Source organism: Motacilla alba, chromosome 2 (genome assembly GCF_015832195.1).
Source record: "Motacilla alba alba isolate MOTALB_02 chromosome 2, Motacilla_alba_V1.0_pri, whole genome shotgun sequence".
NCBI lineage: Eukaryota > Metazoa > Chordata > Aves > Passeriformes > Motacillidae > Motacilla > Motacilla alba.
Genome location: NC_052017.1, coordinates 19251685 through 19268205, shown reverse-complemented (window position 1 = coordinate 19268205; position 16521 = coordinate 19251685). Strand labels below are relative to the sequence as shown.

At 35.2% G+C, this 16521-nt stretch overlaps 1 protein-coding gene across 1 annotated transcript in view; it reads left to right on the top strand.

The window, feature by feature from the left end:
* MALRD1 (MAM and LDL receptor class A domain containing 1) overlaps positions 1 to 16521 on the top strand; it is a 236672-nt gene that overhangs the window by 116660 nt on the left and 103491 nt on the right. Inside the window, exons 26-27 of the mRNA XM_038161885.1 lie at positions 1832 to 2077; positions 3709 to 3866. Coding sequence (XP_038017813.1) covers positions 1832 to 2077; positions 3709 to 3866 — 404 coding nt within the window. The remainder of the gene's footprint in view (positions 1 to 1831; positions 2078 to 3708; positions 3867 to 16521) is intronic.

The window sequence follows — 16521 nt, the reverse complement described above, 5'->3', positions numbered from 1 at the left end:
ATGGACAGCATTCTGAAATTTAAATTCCTGATTTGCTGACAAAATAAATGTTTTGCTAAATTCTAACTGCAATCACCTAAAAGAACGGTAGGATTATGATAACTAGCTCCTAAAAATATATGTCACTTAAATTAGACAGCAATTTTATACTAAATCCCTGTCACCCTTTGGGATACAACACAGATGAGTGAAATTCTGAAGCAGATTGATAGAAGTTTCTGATGGACACTGACTGATCCATCAATACTATTGCACCATTCTTTTGACCAGGACCATTTTCAGAGTTTGTGTACTGATAAAATTCTCGCTGATGCTTTTATAAACTTTTAGCTTTGAACTTCAAACAAGTCTTTTTCTTCTACTCAGAGATCACCCATTTTTCTTGTCTCCAGATTTGGAGATCTTTGCCTAATGTTCTTGACTTTCAAAGTCAGTATCAGATTTTTATTCTTATTTGCTTCTTTTTGATCAGGAATTTTTCCTCCTTTCTCTGAGCAATTGTTAAAAGCCAAATCATACACAGTTGTTTGGAGCAAACCTGATACATATTTTTATGTTACTGAGAAATCAGGAATTAAAAATTAATAATTTCCCTGGAAATCTTGATAGATATTTCTATCATATTCCAATATGTATTTGTATTTTAAATTCATTTTAATAAGAATTGCATTAGGAGGATTTTAACTTGAAGAGGAGAGGTTAACGCTTGTTTTCTTTAGCTGACATCTAGAAATAAAGAGACTTGTGTTCACTTTAACAAAAATAAGGGTTCTAACAATGTTTTTTTTCTGTTTGGAGTATTTGTAATTTAGAGTCTTGCTGAAACAAATGCCATGGGATGGAGGTTGCCAACATGACAACTGGATACCCCATCTCTTATCATCTTTCTACTAATAAATCTGTTTTTCAGACCTCTTGATAAAATCCAGCCTTATGTGAATGTCATTTAGCTCCTTTAAATTAATAAAGTGGTAATAGAAACAAGTTTTTAGCACCATTTGATTTTCAGTATCAATTAACTCAGATTCTCCCTGCACTTCTGCAACTTTTAGACATGTGCATATTCTAATTTTGTCTGTTAAGCTCATATATTCATACTCCTATTTTTAAGAAAAATTATTCTTGTTCATTTATTTCTTGCACAGGAGAATGTACAAAGTAAATGGGAAGGGGTCAATTTCAGAATGTTGTGTTTCACCTCTTGATTACAGAATGTACTAAAGTTGCTACATTTTATTCAGAGTCCTGCAGAAACTGATCTGAAATGAAAACATGAAACTTGGAAATAGATCCCGTGTCTGAGTCCTACAATCTTTAGGCTGCACAATAGTAGAATTATCCCTCAATAATGGCAGGAAGACTGCACAAAAAGGACACTGTCAACCTACTGAACTGATAAAAAAAATCCATTAAAAGGCAAACCTGTGTAGTTAAAACAGAAAAGTTTTTTCTTCCAAATTAGGGCTCCTTAGTCGGTTCAACTTTGCAGCTAAGATAAAATGATTCAATCCAACACCACATGAAAGGAGAATGCCAGCAATTAAGTCAGACTAGAAAGCTTTGTTAGTGATGGAATGCCTGGCTGGAGCTTGCCCTCTGAGGCTTTACAAGGGAAACAGTCATTTATTTAGGCAATCACTTGACAAAATACAAAAGAAATAAACTGATAATGGATTGGTACTTCAGGGGAACCAAAGGCTTTTAATAAAACTGCTCTGGACCACCCTCCTTCTCCTAAATATTAAGCTCTCTGAAATGTAACCTTCCAGTAACCTTACTGGGATGCACGGCACTGTGATTCACCAGGACACCCTCATTCTTCTCTTTTCAGGCTCCTGCTCACATGGCCATAGGCAGTGCCAGAATGGCAAGTGTTACAGACCAGAACAAAGCTGTGATTTTGAAGACAACTGTGGGGATAATACAGACGAGAGTGAATGCGGAACTTCCTGCACCTTTGAGAATGGCAGATGTGGCTGGCAAAATTCCCTGGCTGACAATTTTCACTGGGTGCTAGGGGTCAGCTCGCCTCAAAGTCTTAGACCTCCCGGGGACCACACGCTTGGAAATAGAACTGGTATGTTGGTAGCTCACAAATAGGGGATAACTGTCTTCATGAAATGTCTCGTATCTCCACAGGCAGCAGGGGAGTTCTAAAATCTCTAATCAGGGCGTCATTTTTAATGAATCAGATGTGTTACAATATAAAGATATTAACTACCATTGTAAAATAATTTTAATTTAGGAAAATTGAATCTTAGCTGTTTCTCAAATGAGTCAGGCAAGATAATTTGATACTTGTCTGGAGAGAGGCATTTGTTCTGGCTGCAATTTGCAAAGCTGAGTTACTCAGCTCTGAGATCCACTGGGTCCCACTCCTCCAGAGCTTGAGGTCATTTTCAGGAAGCTTACAGTTTCCCATAGTGACTATTCATACTTTAATTTTAGATAATGTTAAATAAGTAAATTTAAAGAAACAAATCTCCTTTGTTAGTGCATGTCCTGGTTTGTTTTGGCCAAAGCACTCAGTTATCCGCTCTTGTTCTTGCTACAAGCTCTGTGCCTTCATACTTTGCTTTCAAAGGTCCTATAGCTCAGACAAAGATGTTGCCAAAGCTGAGCTCAGAACTGACCTTAAATTGAAATATTCACGGCAGAGTTGCACAAAGACATGATAGTAGTCACTGAATGTTTACACAAACTGCTGAAGGACAAAACCCAGTAAACTTCAAAATTTAGGAAAAAAATTCACTTGCATTGTCAGCAATATATATTTTTAAAGTATTATCACAAATACACCACTACACTTGTTAAATATATGCTTGAGCTCAGAGAAAAAGCAGATTTCTGATCCCATAACACCATGGCAAACATCTATGGTCATATCTGAGACAGGGAAGTATCAAAGTCAGAATCAATCAATTTGTTTCTGCATTATCTGGTGAAGTAATTTTTTTTTTGCCTAATTCATACACAAACATTAGTAGATGTGCAATTACAATTTTTGTATTATTTATAATACATTTATATTTATGTCAAATACACATTTCTTATTTGTACAAAGGAAAAAAATGAATTTGAAAACTTGGGAGAATTTTTTATGCTTCTGATTAAAAATAAAGATGGAAGACTCGAGAACCATATCAGTGTTGAAAAATACTAACTCTAGGCATCTAATTTTGCAATTTTATCTGACTAAATAATTTATATGTTCATTATTATTCAAACAGAGTAAAAATGACCAAGGGTAATATGAACCATTAGGGATGCCTAGTGATTTATACACACTTTATCTTTTCTCCTGTTTCACAAATTTTCATATAGCGTGACTTGCTATTTTGAAGATTACCTTTCAGGAGACTTTATCCTGAAATTTATCATGATGTGGCTATCGTGTGATGCATTGTCAGAATTGCAACTACTGCAGTTCAGCTGGGACTTGTAATCAAAGTAGCCAGAAAACATGGAAGAGTTCCCAGTCTTCTACACAAGTCCACCCAAATCTTCAGCTGCTACCACGAGTTTATTCCTGATGTTAGAAGTGCACAAGGAATGGAACTGGTCATTTTTTCTCCTGAGCTGAGGTTGACTAATATGAGACTTATGAGGGAAGTGTTCTTCATATGCCTCTGCATTTACTTTGCTGAGTTTTGGAATCTAATTTAAAAATGTAAAACATTTTTTCAGTAATACATGCTTTAATTTCAGGGCATTTCCTATATCTTGAGGCCACTGCAATAAGCCTAATAAATGAAAAAGCCCATGTGAAGAGTTCCATATGGAAAGAATCAAGTGGGACTTGTGTGATGAGCTTCTGGTACTTCAAGTCATCAAAAGCCATGGGACATATTCAGGTTCTGATTAAGGTAACAAAAGCCCCCTTTTCTTTTGAATATATTATACCTATAAGGGTGTTCCTGCAGAGCGCCTCAGCACAATGACATTCTGTTGTTTAGCTGACAGACTGGAGAGCTCCCACGCACCTCCTGGTTCTGTGCTGGTTTTTATTACTCCAGACTCTTAAAAATGCTTTTAGCATTTCTCTTCCAAGAGAAGCCATCTGAAAAGCCAAAGAAAATGTTTTCAAATCCTCTTTTTATTTTTCCCTCTTCACATATAGTACCTTTCCCTTTGTTTTTTTCCATGTGAGGCTATTTTCATATTTTGCTGACATCCTTATTGGTATTTATCAGTATACAGCCCTATTGTTCTGATGGGATGACACACAAAAAATTACCAAGATGTACAAAGTGAGAACAAAATGCAAAAATATGACTGCATTAAATATTTTTATATAAATGGGTACAGAGTATCACCAATTTTATTTAGAAATATTTTTTTCTTCACTAAATGTGAGACGACCAAAAAATTGTTTAAAAATAACGTCTGGTTATTAATTTGCAAGGGAAAAGTGAGACATTTGTAAAAAATTATCTGTTCCTTAAAAAGGATTAACTTCTTGTAAAAAACCTTTAAATCATAATATGGTTCAGACTAGAAATTAATTCTTACGTAGAAATTAATAATCAACATTCTTCAGACACAGTGACCAAATATGTGTTTGTGCTTACTTGTATCTGTGCATCTCTTCTGGTTATTCAAGTATAAATCATGGTGCAATTTATTTACCACGTCTGTTGACTTCCCTTCCTACAATATCTCTAATAATGTCTTGGTGAATTGCTTTAAAGTTTCTGGTTTATTTCCAATGCATATCTTGGCTGACTTAACTTGAAATGACAAATTATATTTTTTCTTTGGAAACAAATGACTAAAAATTATTTCTCTGGATTATTGTGGACAATATAAAAATAATTTAAAAGCCTGAAAGATAAAAGACTTCAATAGAATTTAGTACCTAGAGATGCAACCTGGGATATGTCTGCCTGAAATATAAAAAACAATGGGTTCATTGCCTTTGACAGGCATCAGGAGATTTTTTTTCATTAATTAGTCCAAACACCTACAAATAACAACAGACCACTCATCAAGTAAATGTATATTTACTGAGATGTTTTTATATGGCTCTTTTTCCCAGTAAGGTTCAAATTTGTAAAGGAAGCAAAATTATTCCGTCATTGTACCTGGAATTTTTTGTAGATCAACTTAACTTCACCTGTTATGCTGTTATAAGGACCCATAAGTCCATATTTTAATTGGAGTTTCTATTGAGCAGTGTCTGTAGGAATATAATCTAATTAAACAACACATAGTCATGGGAAGTCATACTGAAGCTTCTCCTGCTGGCTCAAACTGCAATAGCTCGATATTTGCATCCAGATTGATTATCCCTGGATTTAAAGTAAAGTTAATGTCAGTGAAATCAGATCTCTAGGTAGTGATTAGCTGAAAAGAAAAGATGACAAGATGATCTGGGAAGGTAATTACCATCTCGACTTTCAAAACTTAGCAAACTGTGTCTGGCTGAAGTCATTCCATCCATACAAATTTTAACTGGGAGTGAAAACTGCATAGGCAGCGGAACAGCAATGAAAAATCAGATGTGGAAATATTTTTAGAGGCAGAATGAGGAAAGAATGTATATTTTTCCAGAATTATCACAGTAGAACAAAATTGGTAAGAAAAGGTAAAAAGCCATTTTTAGAAAAATCACAGTTCATGGTATGCACCAATATCTTTTCTTAATATGTGCACTGCTTGCCCACTTTCAGGAAGTCTAAGATTGTCTATCACACTACTGAGTGGTATCTCAGATTATGAGATAAACAACAACCAGAAATAAAACTAAAAGATCATAAAAGGGTACTATAGCCAAGCATGAACCTCTTTTGTTAAAGTTTGCAGCTGGAGAAAATCAATACATTTTCCTAATGGAATTTCTCTGAAGTTGCTGTTTTGATTTTTTCTCTTGAAATTGTACTACATATTCTTTGAAGAAAACCATCTGTATATGGAATAATAATAATCCAGTCCAAGTGATGGGCTGTTGAATTAGCTGCAAACATACAGGATTCTTCAAATTGACCCCTTTGACATTTATGTAAACAAAAGATATTGACAGTGCAGCTACTTTTGAAGACTGAAATATCCAGCTCACCACCCATCTGAATTCAAATTACAAGGATTTGATAGCAGTGCAAAAGCAAACAGAATATTCCCCAAAGAGATCTGGATATAACTAAACAAAACTTTTTCCAGTGAGATTTTGAGACATTTTAGCCTTGACTGTGGCAGTTGTAAGAGAATACCATCCATTGTAGGAGATGTTTCAAAGTTCAGGTGCAGCATGTTCACTGTGCCTGTTCTAGTATTGGTGGTGGGCCACCTCATCAGCATTCACTTGATTTTGTGAGTCAGAAGAAACTGTGTATTTTTAAATATGTTTATAGAGAGGCAAGCAAGAATTATTAGGTGAAAGGGATAATACATTTCATTATTCTGTTGATCTAAAATAAGCTTTCTACCACCATGTAAGCTGTCCCTTCTATTAAAAAAAAAAAGAAGCAGAAGGAAATCAGCAACAAAGGATAAAACCATTTGTTGAAAATAATTTTTGTGGCATCAATGTCAATTGCTTTTGCATATAGACATTTTAATTTAAGAAGATAATTTAGGATCTAGTACAGTTAGGGGAAGATTCTCTCAAAGACTTGAAACAAGCCTCCAAAAACAAATATGCAGATGAATAACAAAGGTGAAACCTGTCATTAGTAACTCCCTCTGCTGATAATAACAAGGCCAACACACATATGATCTCATTAGGAAGTTCCAGTGCACCTTACCCAGACATTTAATTAAGTCCATCCTGTTAAAGATGAGCAAAGACATTAGGACATTGAGGAAAAGAAGAAGTCCTGACCAGGACATGGCAAGTAAAGCTGGGCCCCATTTATACCGCAGCAGCAGCAGCCTAACCTGGCCAGGGCAGCAGGCAGCTGGAGCCAGCATCCAGCCTCCTGCAGCTGCTGAGGGCTGCTGCAGCACAGACCCTTTACCTGGCTGCTGCCTCTCAGCAAAGGCTGGGAGCCCCCCCAGTCATTCCCCTGGCATTGTTATTGCTTTTAACCAGCCCAATGTAGAGAGGAGAGGGTTGGTCCCGTAGAAATGCATGGCTTAGCAGGTGCCACAGCTCAGGTATAGAAGAGTCACAGTGGATTTTCTAATTCCCTGGTTAGTTTTAATGGAGCTAAATTTTACTCTCCCAGGCTGTGGACATGGAAATCTGCAGCAGAGGTTCTGCAGATGCCAGCTGGTATATTCTGGACATTTGTATTTGTAGGATCAAGTAGCTTAAAATTACATTTTCACAAATCAATATAATTGACCCTACTTCTATGGGAAGTCACTCAAGAATAAGGCTTAAGGAAACTGCTTATTCTACCTCACAGCATAAAATAGAATGTGTATTTCTACATTGATTCTTCTCACTGACTGGATGAAAAACAATCAATCCCTCACATTAATGTAGAAGTTAGAGACTGCATTGGATTCAGGTAGCCTCAAAGCAGATTACTTGACCTCCATGAAACTAGAGGAAAAAAAATAAGTTTTCAAAGATTTGCTTGAATGCTTTACTTAAGAGTTTGCTGAAATCATGCTCAAAAAAAATACAGACTATCTGTAAATTTAGTCAACAGAGACATAAGGTTTATTTCTTAGACAAAATTAAGGTATTAGCAAAATTCTTTAAAACTAATAGTAATGAGTAAATTTTCCTAGTATTTAGTTCCACATAGCTGCATAGTGGTAATGGCCTTTATTTAATGAGTATCTATAGCTCTGAAAAGGACACAGTTTTAAACTATTTACTCCCATTACTGACCTGTGAACTGTTATTAAAACTTGTGGTTGAGTCAATGAAATGTCATCTGACTAATGAGAGAGAATAACAGAATATTAGTCCCAAGAGTTCTGAAGGAAATCAGTGGAGATACTGTGAAATGCAGTATTACTTGTCTAGAGTAACTTTTTATGGCATCTTTACTTCCCAGGGCAAGAAAATATTTTACTTGTATTTCTGGAATCTCAAACAGCACTTACTATCTTTTTAGACATTGTTTCAAACAGTGTTGGTTTAGGCCTGATTTTGACACCATGACATAAGCATATTTCCAAGCAAATTGAGAATGAGAGACTGATTAAACAGAAAAAAATCAGTTTTTATTGAAAGCATAATTTTTCAAAAAGAATTTACATAGAAGGTACAAACAATTATGCACAACTGTAGGTAAATGCAGATACCATTAAGTGTGTTTTATTTTCCCAGATGAGTACATTAGGAAATTATTTCAATCTTCTTATTGTCAGTTACTGGAAGAATATAATTAATTGTATTCCTATGCTGCAACCAGATGTAAGCATTCATTCCAATGAGTTGATGAGAGAGAATAATATATTTGAAGATCCTTTGAAGGAAGAAGGTATTTTAAAAAAGAGTAAAAGAATCACCCTTGTATTTTGACATCTTTCTTGTGAAGACAAGAGGTTTATCAGAGGATTTGTAACCTACAATCATTGTTTTTCTATAAACACATGTCAGTGAAAATTGTTTATATGTGGTATCTGTGGTAACTGTTTATATGTGTTTTTATGTGGTAATGGTATGTGGTATTTAGGATTTTTTTCTTAAATTTTTTTGAGAACTTTGCTATTTCCTCACTTAGGAGGTGAGAGTGAGGAAGGGTATAGGGTTAGTGTGACTAGGGCTGTCATGAAGGGCAGTGCTTGGTTATAAAACCAGGCAGTCTGACAGATTTAGACAGTGATGCACAGTCATTGAAGCAACTCAGCAACAGCCTGCAACATTCCACCTGGAGTCACAAGCCATGTGTCTCAGAGCTAGTACCATCCTCCTGATTTCTACCCCAGCCTGGCACCAAATAGCATAATGTGGCATAGATAACAAATGCACTTTCAGTCTCCTCCAGACTGCACAGCTCCCCAGTGTTGTTTCACTGAACCCATTCCTGAATTCAGAGATCTCTGGGAATGATTTTCTTTATGGACTTGTCGTTTTATAGTCTCATAGAGTGCTATCACATTGCTGCTTTTTAGCATATGAGACTTTGAAGTGACTCTGGGATCTTTGCTGGTCAGACATTTTTGCACTTTTCTAGTGCTTTTCAGGGCACACATTCAGCAGTGAAAGTTGTGATTTCAATGGGTCTCAGGGCAGAGTTCTTTGAAGGATCACAGAGCTGCTGTTTAATGATTTTTACTGCAGCAACAGACATCAAATTCAGATCTTTTTATAATAACTGTGAAACAGGCATAGGACTTTGTCTGAACAATAGCCTCTGAGGTATAGCCTTGGGCTTTGAGCAGTTTCCACATCTCTTCTTCTAAAGAAGCCAGAAATTTAATTAACCTTTTTTTTTTTTTTGAGATAATAAATGATGCAAGACAATACCTTGCTTATACCTTTTACAAAGCATAAAATATTGATCAGATCTAAAATCCCGGGACAGTGTCTAATTTTCCTGATCAACAACCCCATTTGGAAAAAACTCTCCAAATTTCTTAGAAATGTTCTAAGAAAAAACCCTAACATTTCTAAGAGTTCCATTTGACCTCAGCAAAGGTGGAAGATACTTCTTTTTTTTCTTTTTTCTTTCTCATTGCTTTTTACATCCCAAAGCCTCTTCAGTCTTCCACTGAGAAAAAAGTCTTTCTTCTTTTTCAAATAAGTACTGAACTGAGCAGATGTTATACTGTGAAACTTCATCAAGATCAGATGTAGCACTAGCACTCATGGTGCAGAACATTAATCTGTTACAGGTTTTGTATTCCTTTAATGCAACTTTTATTTTTAATTCACAGATCAGTTTTAGTGTCGTGAAGATCAAGATAGTCCTTGATCTTTGGCAGGCTTGCAGTACCTAGTTGTAGTGTGCTTAAAATTACTTTGATTAATCAATAAGGGTTCTTAACATAAGAGTCTAATTTTTATCCTTGCAGATTTTTTTTCTTATTCTGACCTTCAGCTTTGAATTCTCATTAGCTTCAGGAAGAAAAGAAAAATAAAACCAAACCACCAACAACAAAAAAATCCACAAAAAAAAATTAAAACCCCAAACAAAACAAAATCAAAACCAAAAAAAACCCCAAAAAAACTCCAAAAACCCAAATTCAAAATAAAACCAAAATCAAATCAAAACCAAAAACAAAACCAAAAACTAACAGCAAAAAATCCCCAACCAACCAAAAAATCTCCAAACCAGCCCAAACCAGCTGTGTTTCTGTATTTGCCATAATTTATTTCACAATTATGGGAGGATCTGATTCTGGTAATTTCCTGTCAGAGTCAGACTAGGAATTTTTAGGTACACATATTTACAACTGCAATAATCTCTAAGTGTATTTGTTTGTAGGTTTATCCCATAGCATGAGGTAGAATCGTCTTATCATTGCATGCACTAATGTGCAAGAGTGTTGTAGAGAGCAAGTATTATTTGCAGCAGAGAACAATTGTGTCAATGCAGGGGGAGCTTTGAGAGACACCAGTTTCTTAAACAAAACCTTCCACAACTCAGTAACTTCACGGTGCTTGCTGGTGAAAGGGTCATTGCAGCTCAGAGATTAATTTCCTGCCCTCTTGTGGAAATCCCATAGTCCATCACAGCAGTTTCTCCTCTTTGTAGACTCAATTTCTTCCAGTAGGTCTTTTTCTTCAGTCATGCTCCTCAGGTTTCCAGCTTCCCTCAGCACTTCCCCATGTCCTCATTCTTTTGTAACTTGTTTCTGCAAGGTTTACCAGGCCATATCCATGATTAAAAATATCAGGGAGCTCAAATAAGGAATTTTAAACTGATTTAAATACTGAAGAAACCATGTTAACATGATCTTCTGTTTAAATTAATGTAGTTGTGAGAGGTGGCACATTAATACTACTAAAATCAGGAGTTACAGACTATCTGCATTAAGTCTGGAATATGTGGGTGTAACTGTGTGGTCTGCAGGGTGTATTTGATTTTGCCTTCAGCAGGAGCACTACAAGTAGAAGATGAACACTAAAAATTGCATTTCTTAGCTCCCATATACTAGATTTGTAGATTGCCCTAATCTATCTGTGATCCTTTGGTTTTCTTTGGCTGCAGTTGTTTAGATGATATGGAAAGTTGGTGGGGTTTTCGTTTGTGTGTTTATTTTTTTAATAAATAAATCTTTATTAAAAGTACAGATTTCAAGAAATTAAAAAATAAGGAGAACAGTTTAATGTTTAGCTGCAATGCTGGGCTGTGATGTGAACCAGGAATGTGACCAAAATATGAGCATTTTCTTAGCAGAACTGGGTTCTTGTTTTCTAAAGAGAGTGAGCATACCACAAAACCCCAGAACCTACTAAACAAACAAAAACCACTAAGCCTTTGAGACTATATCTATCAAAACATGATGTGGATGCTTTTCAGATTTTCATACTAAATGAAAACTATGAGCCAATCTTTTTTGCTTAATTTTCAAATTCTTACAAGGGAGAAAAATAAATTCTTAGAATTGAAAGCATTCTTTGTTGGATAGCAGTCATTGAATACATATATAATGACAAATTTTTTACTTCTTTTAATTCTAACACTTAGATTAAGAAAACAATTGAAGAGTGGTGAATAAAAAAGATCAAGAAGAGGTACTATTTAAATTTTGATACATGAGGCATCTAATTCATTTCATTGATCAGCGAACACTAGAAGACTCTTGTTATTTATGACATGGAAATATCATTAGACATGAAGGATTCTGCAGTGCACAACGTTATTCTGAGCATTTTGACAGTGTGATTCAGTTCAGAATTGTGTTCAATGGGAGCTCAGAATGAGTATATTATCAAAAAGTTTATTAGCAGTCAAAAATTATTTAAGTTGATTTTCATCTCTTTAACACTTTATACACCAGCTCTATTCTTCAAGAGTTACTAAAAGAGTGAGAGTTCTACTTTTTTTCTTTTCCCAGTCTAGCTGTTTTAGGAGTGTGTGGGCTATAGAAAGTAATTAGGAACTAATGAAAATCTTCCCCTGAGTCACTAGCTGCACATTAATTAATCTTAGAATTTTCCTAAGTTAGTTAAAAGTGTAGTCTGTTAAAGTCAGTTTCTCTGGAATTTAATCTCTATAAAAATTGCAGTCCTCCCCTTCCAAGTTGTACCAAAATTTGTTGCACAGAGAAATGAGGTGTTTATTCAGGTTAGATCTGAGATTTTTTTGACAAAAGATGGTGCAGTAAGATCCTTTTAAAGAGACCACCTGTCTAGAAAAGAACAATGTTAGAGTTTGACAAGAGAATTTGCACTGTATGTAGTTGAAAACCTGAATGGTTTTATAAATAATATCCACAAAAGATGTGGTCATATGAGAAAGAAAGGTACAGATTACGATGTGGCAGGACCAAAGTAGGAATGTCATGGTAAATGATAATAAAATATCCTCAGCATATAATTTATTTTTCTGAGTATGCCAATCTAACTGCTACAGATTTTATGCAGAGGATGCCATTACTATAGAAACTTCTTAAACATCATCTTGAAATATCCCTTTCCAAGCTGACATGGTGAGATTGAATTTCTACTGTAGAAGTGGTAGGGAAAGTACATTCTTCCACAAATTCCTTGGAGTTTTCTTTTTCTTGGGTTGTTTTGTCACTTAGTGGCTTATTTTTCTTGATTTGCTTTTTTAAATGTTGCAATATTCCCTCAGTTCACAGTAAAAGGTTTATACTCTTCTGATAATTAGCTCTGTGCTTATTTGCTTCAGGGAATAAATCCATTTAGAAAACACAGACAAAACTTCTGCACTGTCTGCAAGATCTAAGGAAAAAGTGAAGAATTGGAACCAGAGAATTGAGGTTATCACAGCCACTGAAACTATAAACCAGAAGTGGGTAATGTAATAGTTGCTGCACTGGGGGAAAAAAAAAAAATGGAAGGACCTCTGAGAGATTTTGATTGAAAACAAAAAAAACACAAAACAAAACAAAACAAAAAACAAAACAACAACAACAACAACAACAAATGGAAGAGAAAGAATTGCCACGGAATTTCCTGTTCTACCTTAGTTTTATTTGTATTTGTTTTGAAATATATTACAAATTCTCTTATATATATTGGAGTGTGGCTGACATGTGTTCCCATGTTTGTTTTTAGATCAATCATTTTGCCTTTTCCTGGAAAATTATGTCTGTTACTACAGGAAAGACATCTTAGAAAGAGATATCTGTACTTTCTACAGCAGGGAGATTTTTTTTCCTAAGAAATATGTGAAGGTCACAGGACTTGATTTTAAAATGCAATTTGTCCCACTCTGGGTGGGACAAATTCCTATTACTTAAAATCATAGATGCCCGCAGAGCAGCCACTGCTGCAGTCACTTTAATCTCTCTTTGTTTTACTCCCCATGTCAAAGGGAATTTTAAGTATGATTTGTGTCATTGTAGAGCAAACATCTCCAAGAAGAAAGGTGGCTGTTTCTTTCCCTACTGCTTCCTGTAGACTTGTAAGTGTACACCTTTCACCAAGCAGTACTGGTACTGTCAAGAATGTCCCTGGATAAATATTTGAATTCAGAACATTGCAGTAAATGTTGCCATATACTTCTGTAAATTTTTAGTATCTCTGCTGGCAATGCAAACACCAAGATCTCGTGAATCTGTCTGCAAATTTTTGTCTTGTGCATGCCTACCACGGTATGTATATTTACATATTTATAACTTCATTTGTCCTTCAACATACTAGGTGGTGGCCATTGGATAGAGAAGTATTTTATTACAGGACTATCTGGTAGTTATAAGAGCCCTCAGGTTTTAGGGTACATATTTCATAACTGCAGATTAAAAAAATTAAATCAAATATCTGGTTCCTTGGCATTCTTTAAGAGATAAGTAGTTGTATCTGTTAGATGTTATAGAGACAGGACTTAAACATTTCTCTTAAAGATGTCTCATTTATCCAGGATCAATACAGTGAAGCTTAAAATACTTAATTGGGCATTGACTATATAAAGAATGTTCTATTTTTTCAGCCTCAGTGTTTTGAGTCCCCTGAGGCTGTCCAGTTCATCTAAAATCCCGGAGGATCTGTTCTATGTTTCTACAAGCCCAAAAACTTCAATCAAATTGAAAATATTCCAATAGAATACAAATAGGCTGTATAGTAGATGTCACAAAGCAAGAAATACAGTTATATCCCAGAGAACATCCCACTTCATCAAAGTATCAATGACACCTGACTGACATTAATCACTCTCTCATGCATCTGAAAAAGCATATGATGCACTTTGATGATTATTAGGGAATATTCATGTCAATCCTTGTCCTGCAGATTTGTCACTTTGAAGAAGTGACAGATTAAATATTTATTAAAACCTTATAAGTTTTAATGACGGTGTACAAGAATTAAAAATTAATGTTGTCAATCTTAAAATTATTATTAATCTTTGAACGATATTGTCCTATATGAAAGAACCTTATTTTTCCTAAATACATTTTGTTTACATCAGATATGTACTTCTTTTTCCTTTATTTTATCAAATTTTATTTTCTTTTTCTTTCACCAGAATTTCTGTATATATATATGTTTCCCTACTTCTTCTGCTCAGTATTATACAGAGAATCAAAATGTTATTAGAGGTGAATTGCCAAATTAAGATATTGATGAAAACAAACTAAATCTCTGGAAGATTCCAGATTTTTTGTTTAGCTGAATTGGGTTTGCCTTGAGGCTTTTCTTTTACAAGGCAGCTGTAGTGATAATTCTTTAATTCTTCATGCACAAACCTTCACATTTTGAAGAGCTGGGAGGACTTTCACATAGGTTTATTCCATAATTCCCACTTTGTGGAACTGATCTTGTAAACACTGTGACAGTGTGAATAGAATGCTTCTGACCTTAGCAAGTGTCTGTCAAAGTGTCAGAGCAGAGAAGTTGTCCTGCCAGCACAGCTTGCGTCCTGCCTGCCCACTGTGTCACTCAAACAGTACTTTGATCCATGACATGTGAAAGAAAAGGTCCTCCACCATCCTTTTTCTCTCAAAGACATCCTGGACAAGCGCTCCCTGGCAGTGTCTGGTCTGGTCTGCTCTGCAGACCTGAGGTGTGAGCTTTACCCAAGTCCCAGTTTCACTGTGGCTGGTTGTAAGCACACATTTTCCCAGACACTCAGGGGGCTGTGCCTCACCATCCTCCCTCCTGGTGGGTGCTCTGAGGTCAAGATGCATCATGGATGTCACCACTGGTCCTAGAGTTGTTAGGGGTATGCACCTCCTACTCAGACACTTGTATTCCTTCTCTCAGTCCATATCCAAACTGATAAAGAAAAAAATGAATGCAAAAAAAAAGGAAAAAAAAAAGAAAAAAAAAAGAGAAAGTGAATTAAAGATGCACAAAAAGCACTGAAATTTAGAAAGTGACTTTTGCCTCCCATCTTTCAGTATGGTATTCAAAGTATTCCCTATAGGAGGAAAAACAGGAATTACAGATTTGAGGTTTGCAAAATACTTTTTTATGATCTTGATTCATAAACTGTTCTGTTACATCTATTACTTTAGATGCTCTGCATTTGTGTAGCTAGTGCGTAGAAGTAAGGGGATAACTTTTTTTAATCCATGGAATCTATCATTGCATAGCATTTAGCACACTGGCCTTGTTTGGCACTATGGAGGGTTGTAACAGCTGTCCGGAATCTTAGAAATTTTGTAACTGTGATTATTTCTCAAGCTTGAAAGCTTTGCTTTTCCACAAAATAGCAGTTGCCTCAACTCTGAGATGTGAACATTCCAAAAAGACCTGTAAAATGAGATTAAAACAAAGGTGTAACAAGGTTTGAGACAAAATAGAACTAAGTTACTTGAAATGCTAATGGTCTTATGAAGTGGCTTTGATGCTTACTGTTACTTAGCCTTAGCAACAGAACTGAAGGAAAAAAATGTAATCCAAGCAATCAGAATTATATCCCTTAAGCTACCTAAAACCCAAAATCAAACAAAGGTGGATTATGACAGGAAATTAAGAAGAAATATATGCATTTTAGGAGAAAGAAGGGCTAGGAGGGCTAGGAAATAAGGAGAGGATGAAGTAGTACAAAGTACCTAATGAATCATCTTTTCCAGTGAGTTGTTTTATTTCTCTCTTCTAATTGGTAAGGATAACATATAAAATGAAGATATATTTTTTAAGAGCCTAAGCACATAGAAGTATATTTGATGGAAAACTACCATGGGAATGTAAAGGGATTCAAATGCCAGAAAAGTTTGCTTGGTTATAAATGAAAGCTGGCTATAATGATATCTATTAGATTTAATAGTTGTGACAGGATAAATCAAAGTTATAAGAAAGTGAAATACACAGACTAATTTAAGGAAAAACAACAAATTATTTTTGCCTTCCCATTACAGATTTCCAAAATAAGTGGGTTTAAAGTGTAACTTTATATTTTTTAATGGGCAATTTAATTGTCATTCCTTGCAATGTGTACCTGCTTGAAACAAACTGCTGTATCCAGGTGAATTACCAATCACTTTTTATCAAAACACCTTTTAAATTGTCTTTTCTCAACTCGGCACTTTGACCAATTAAAA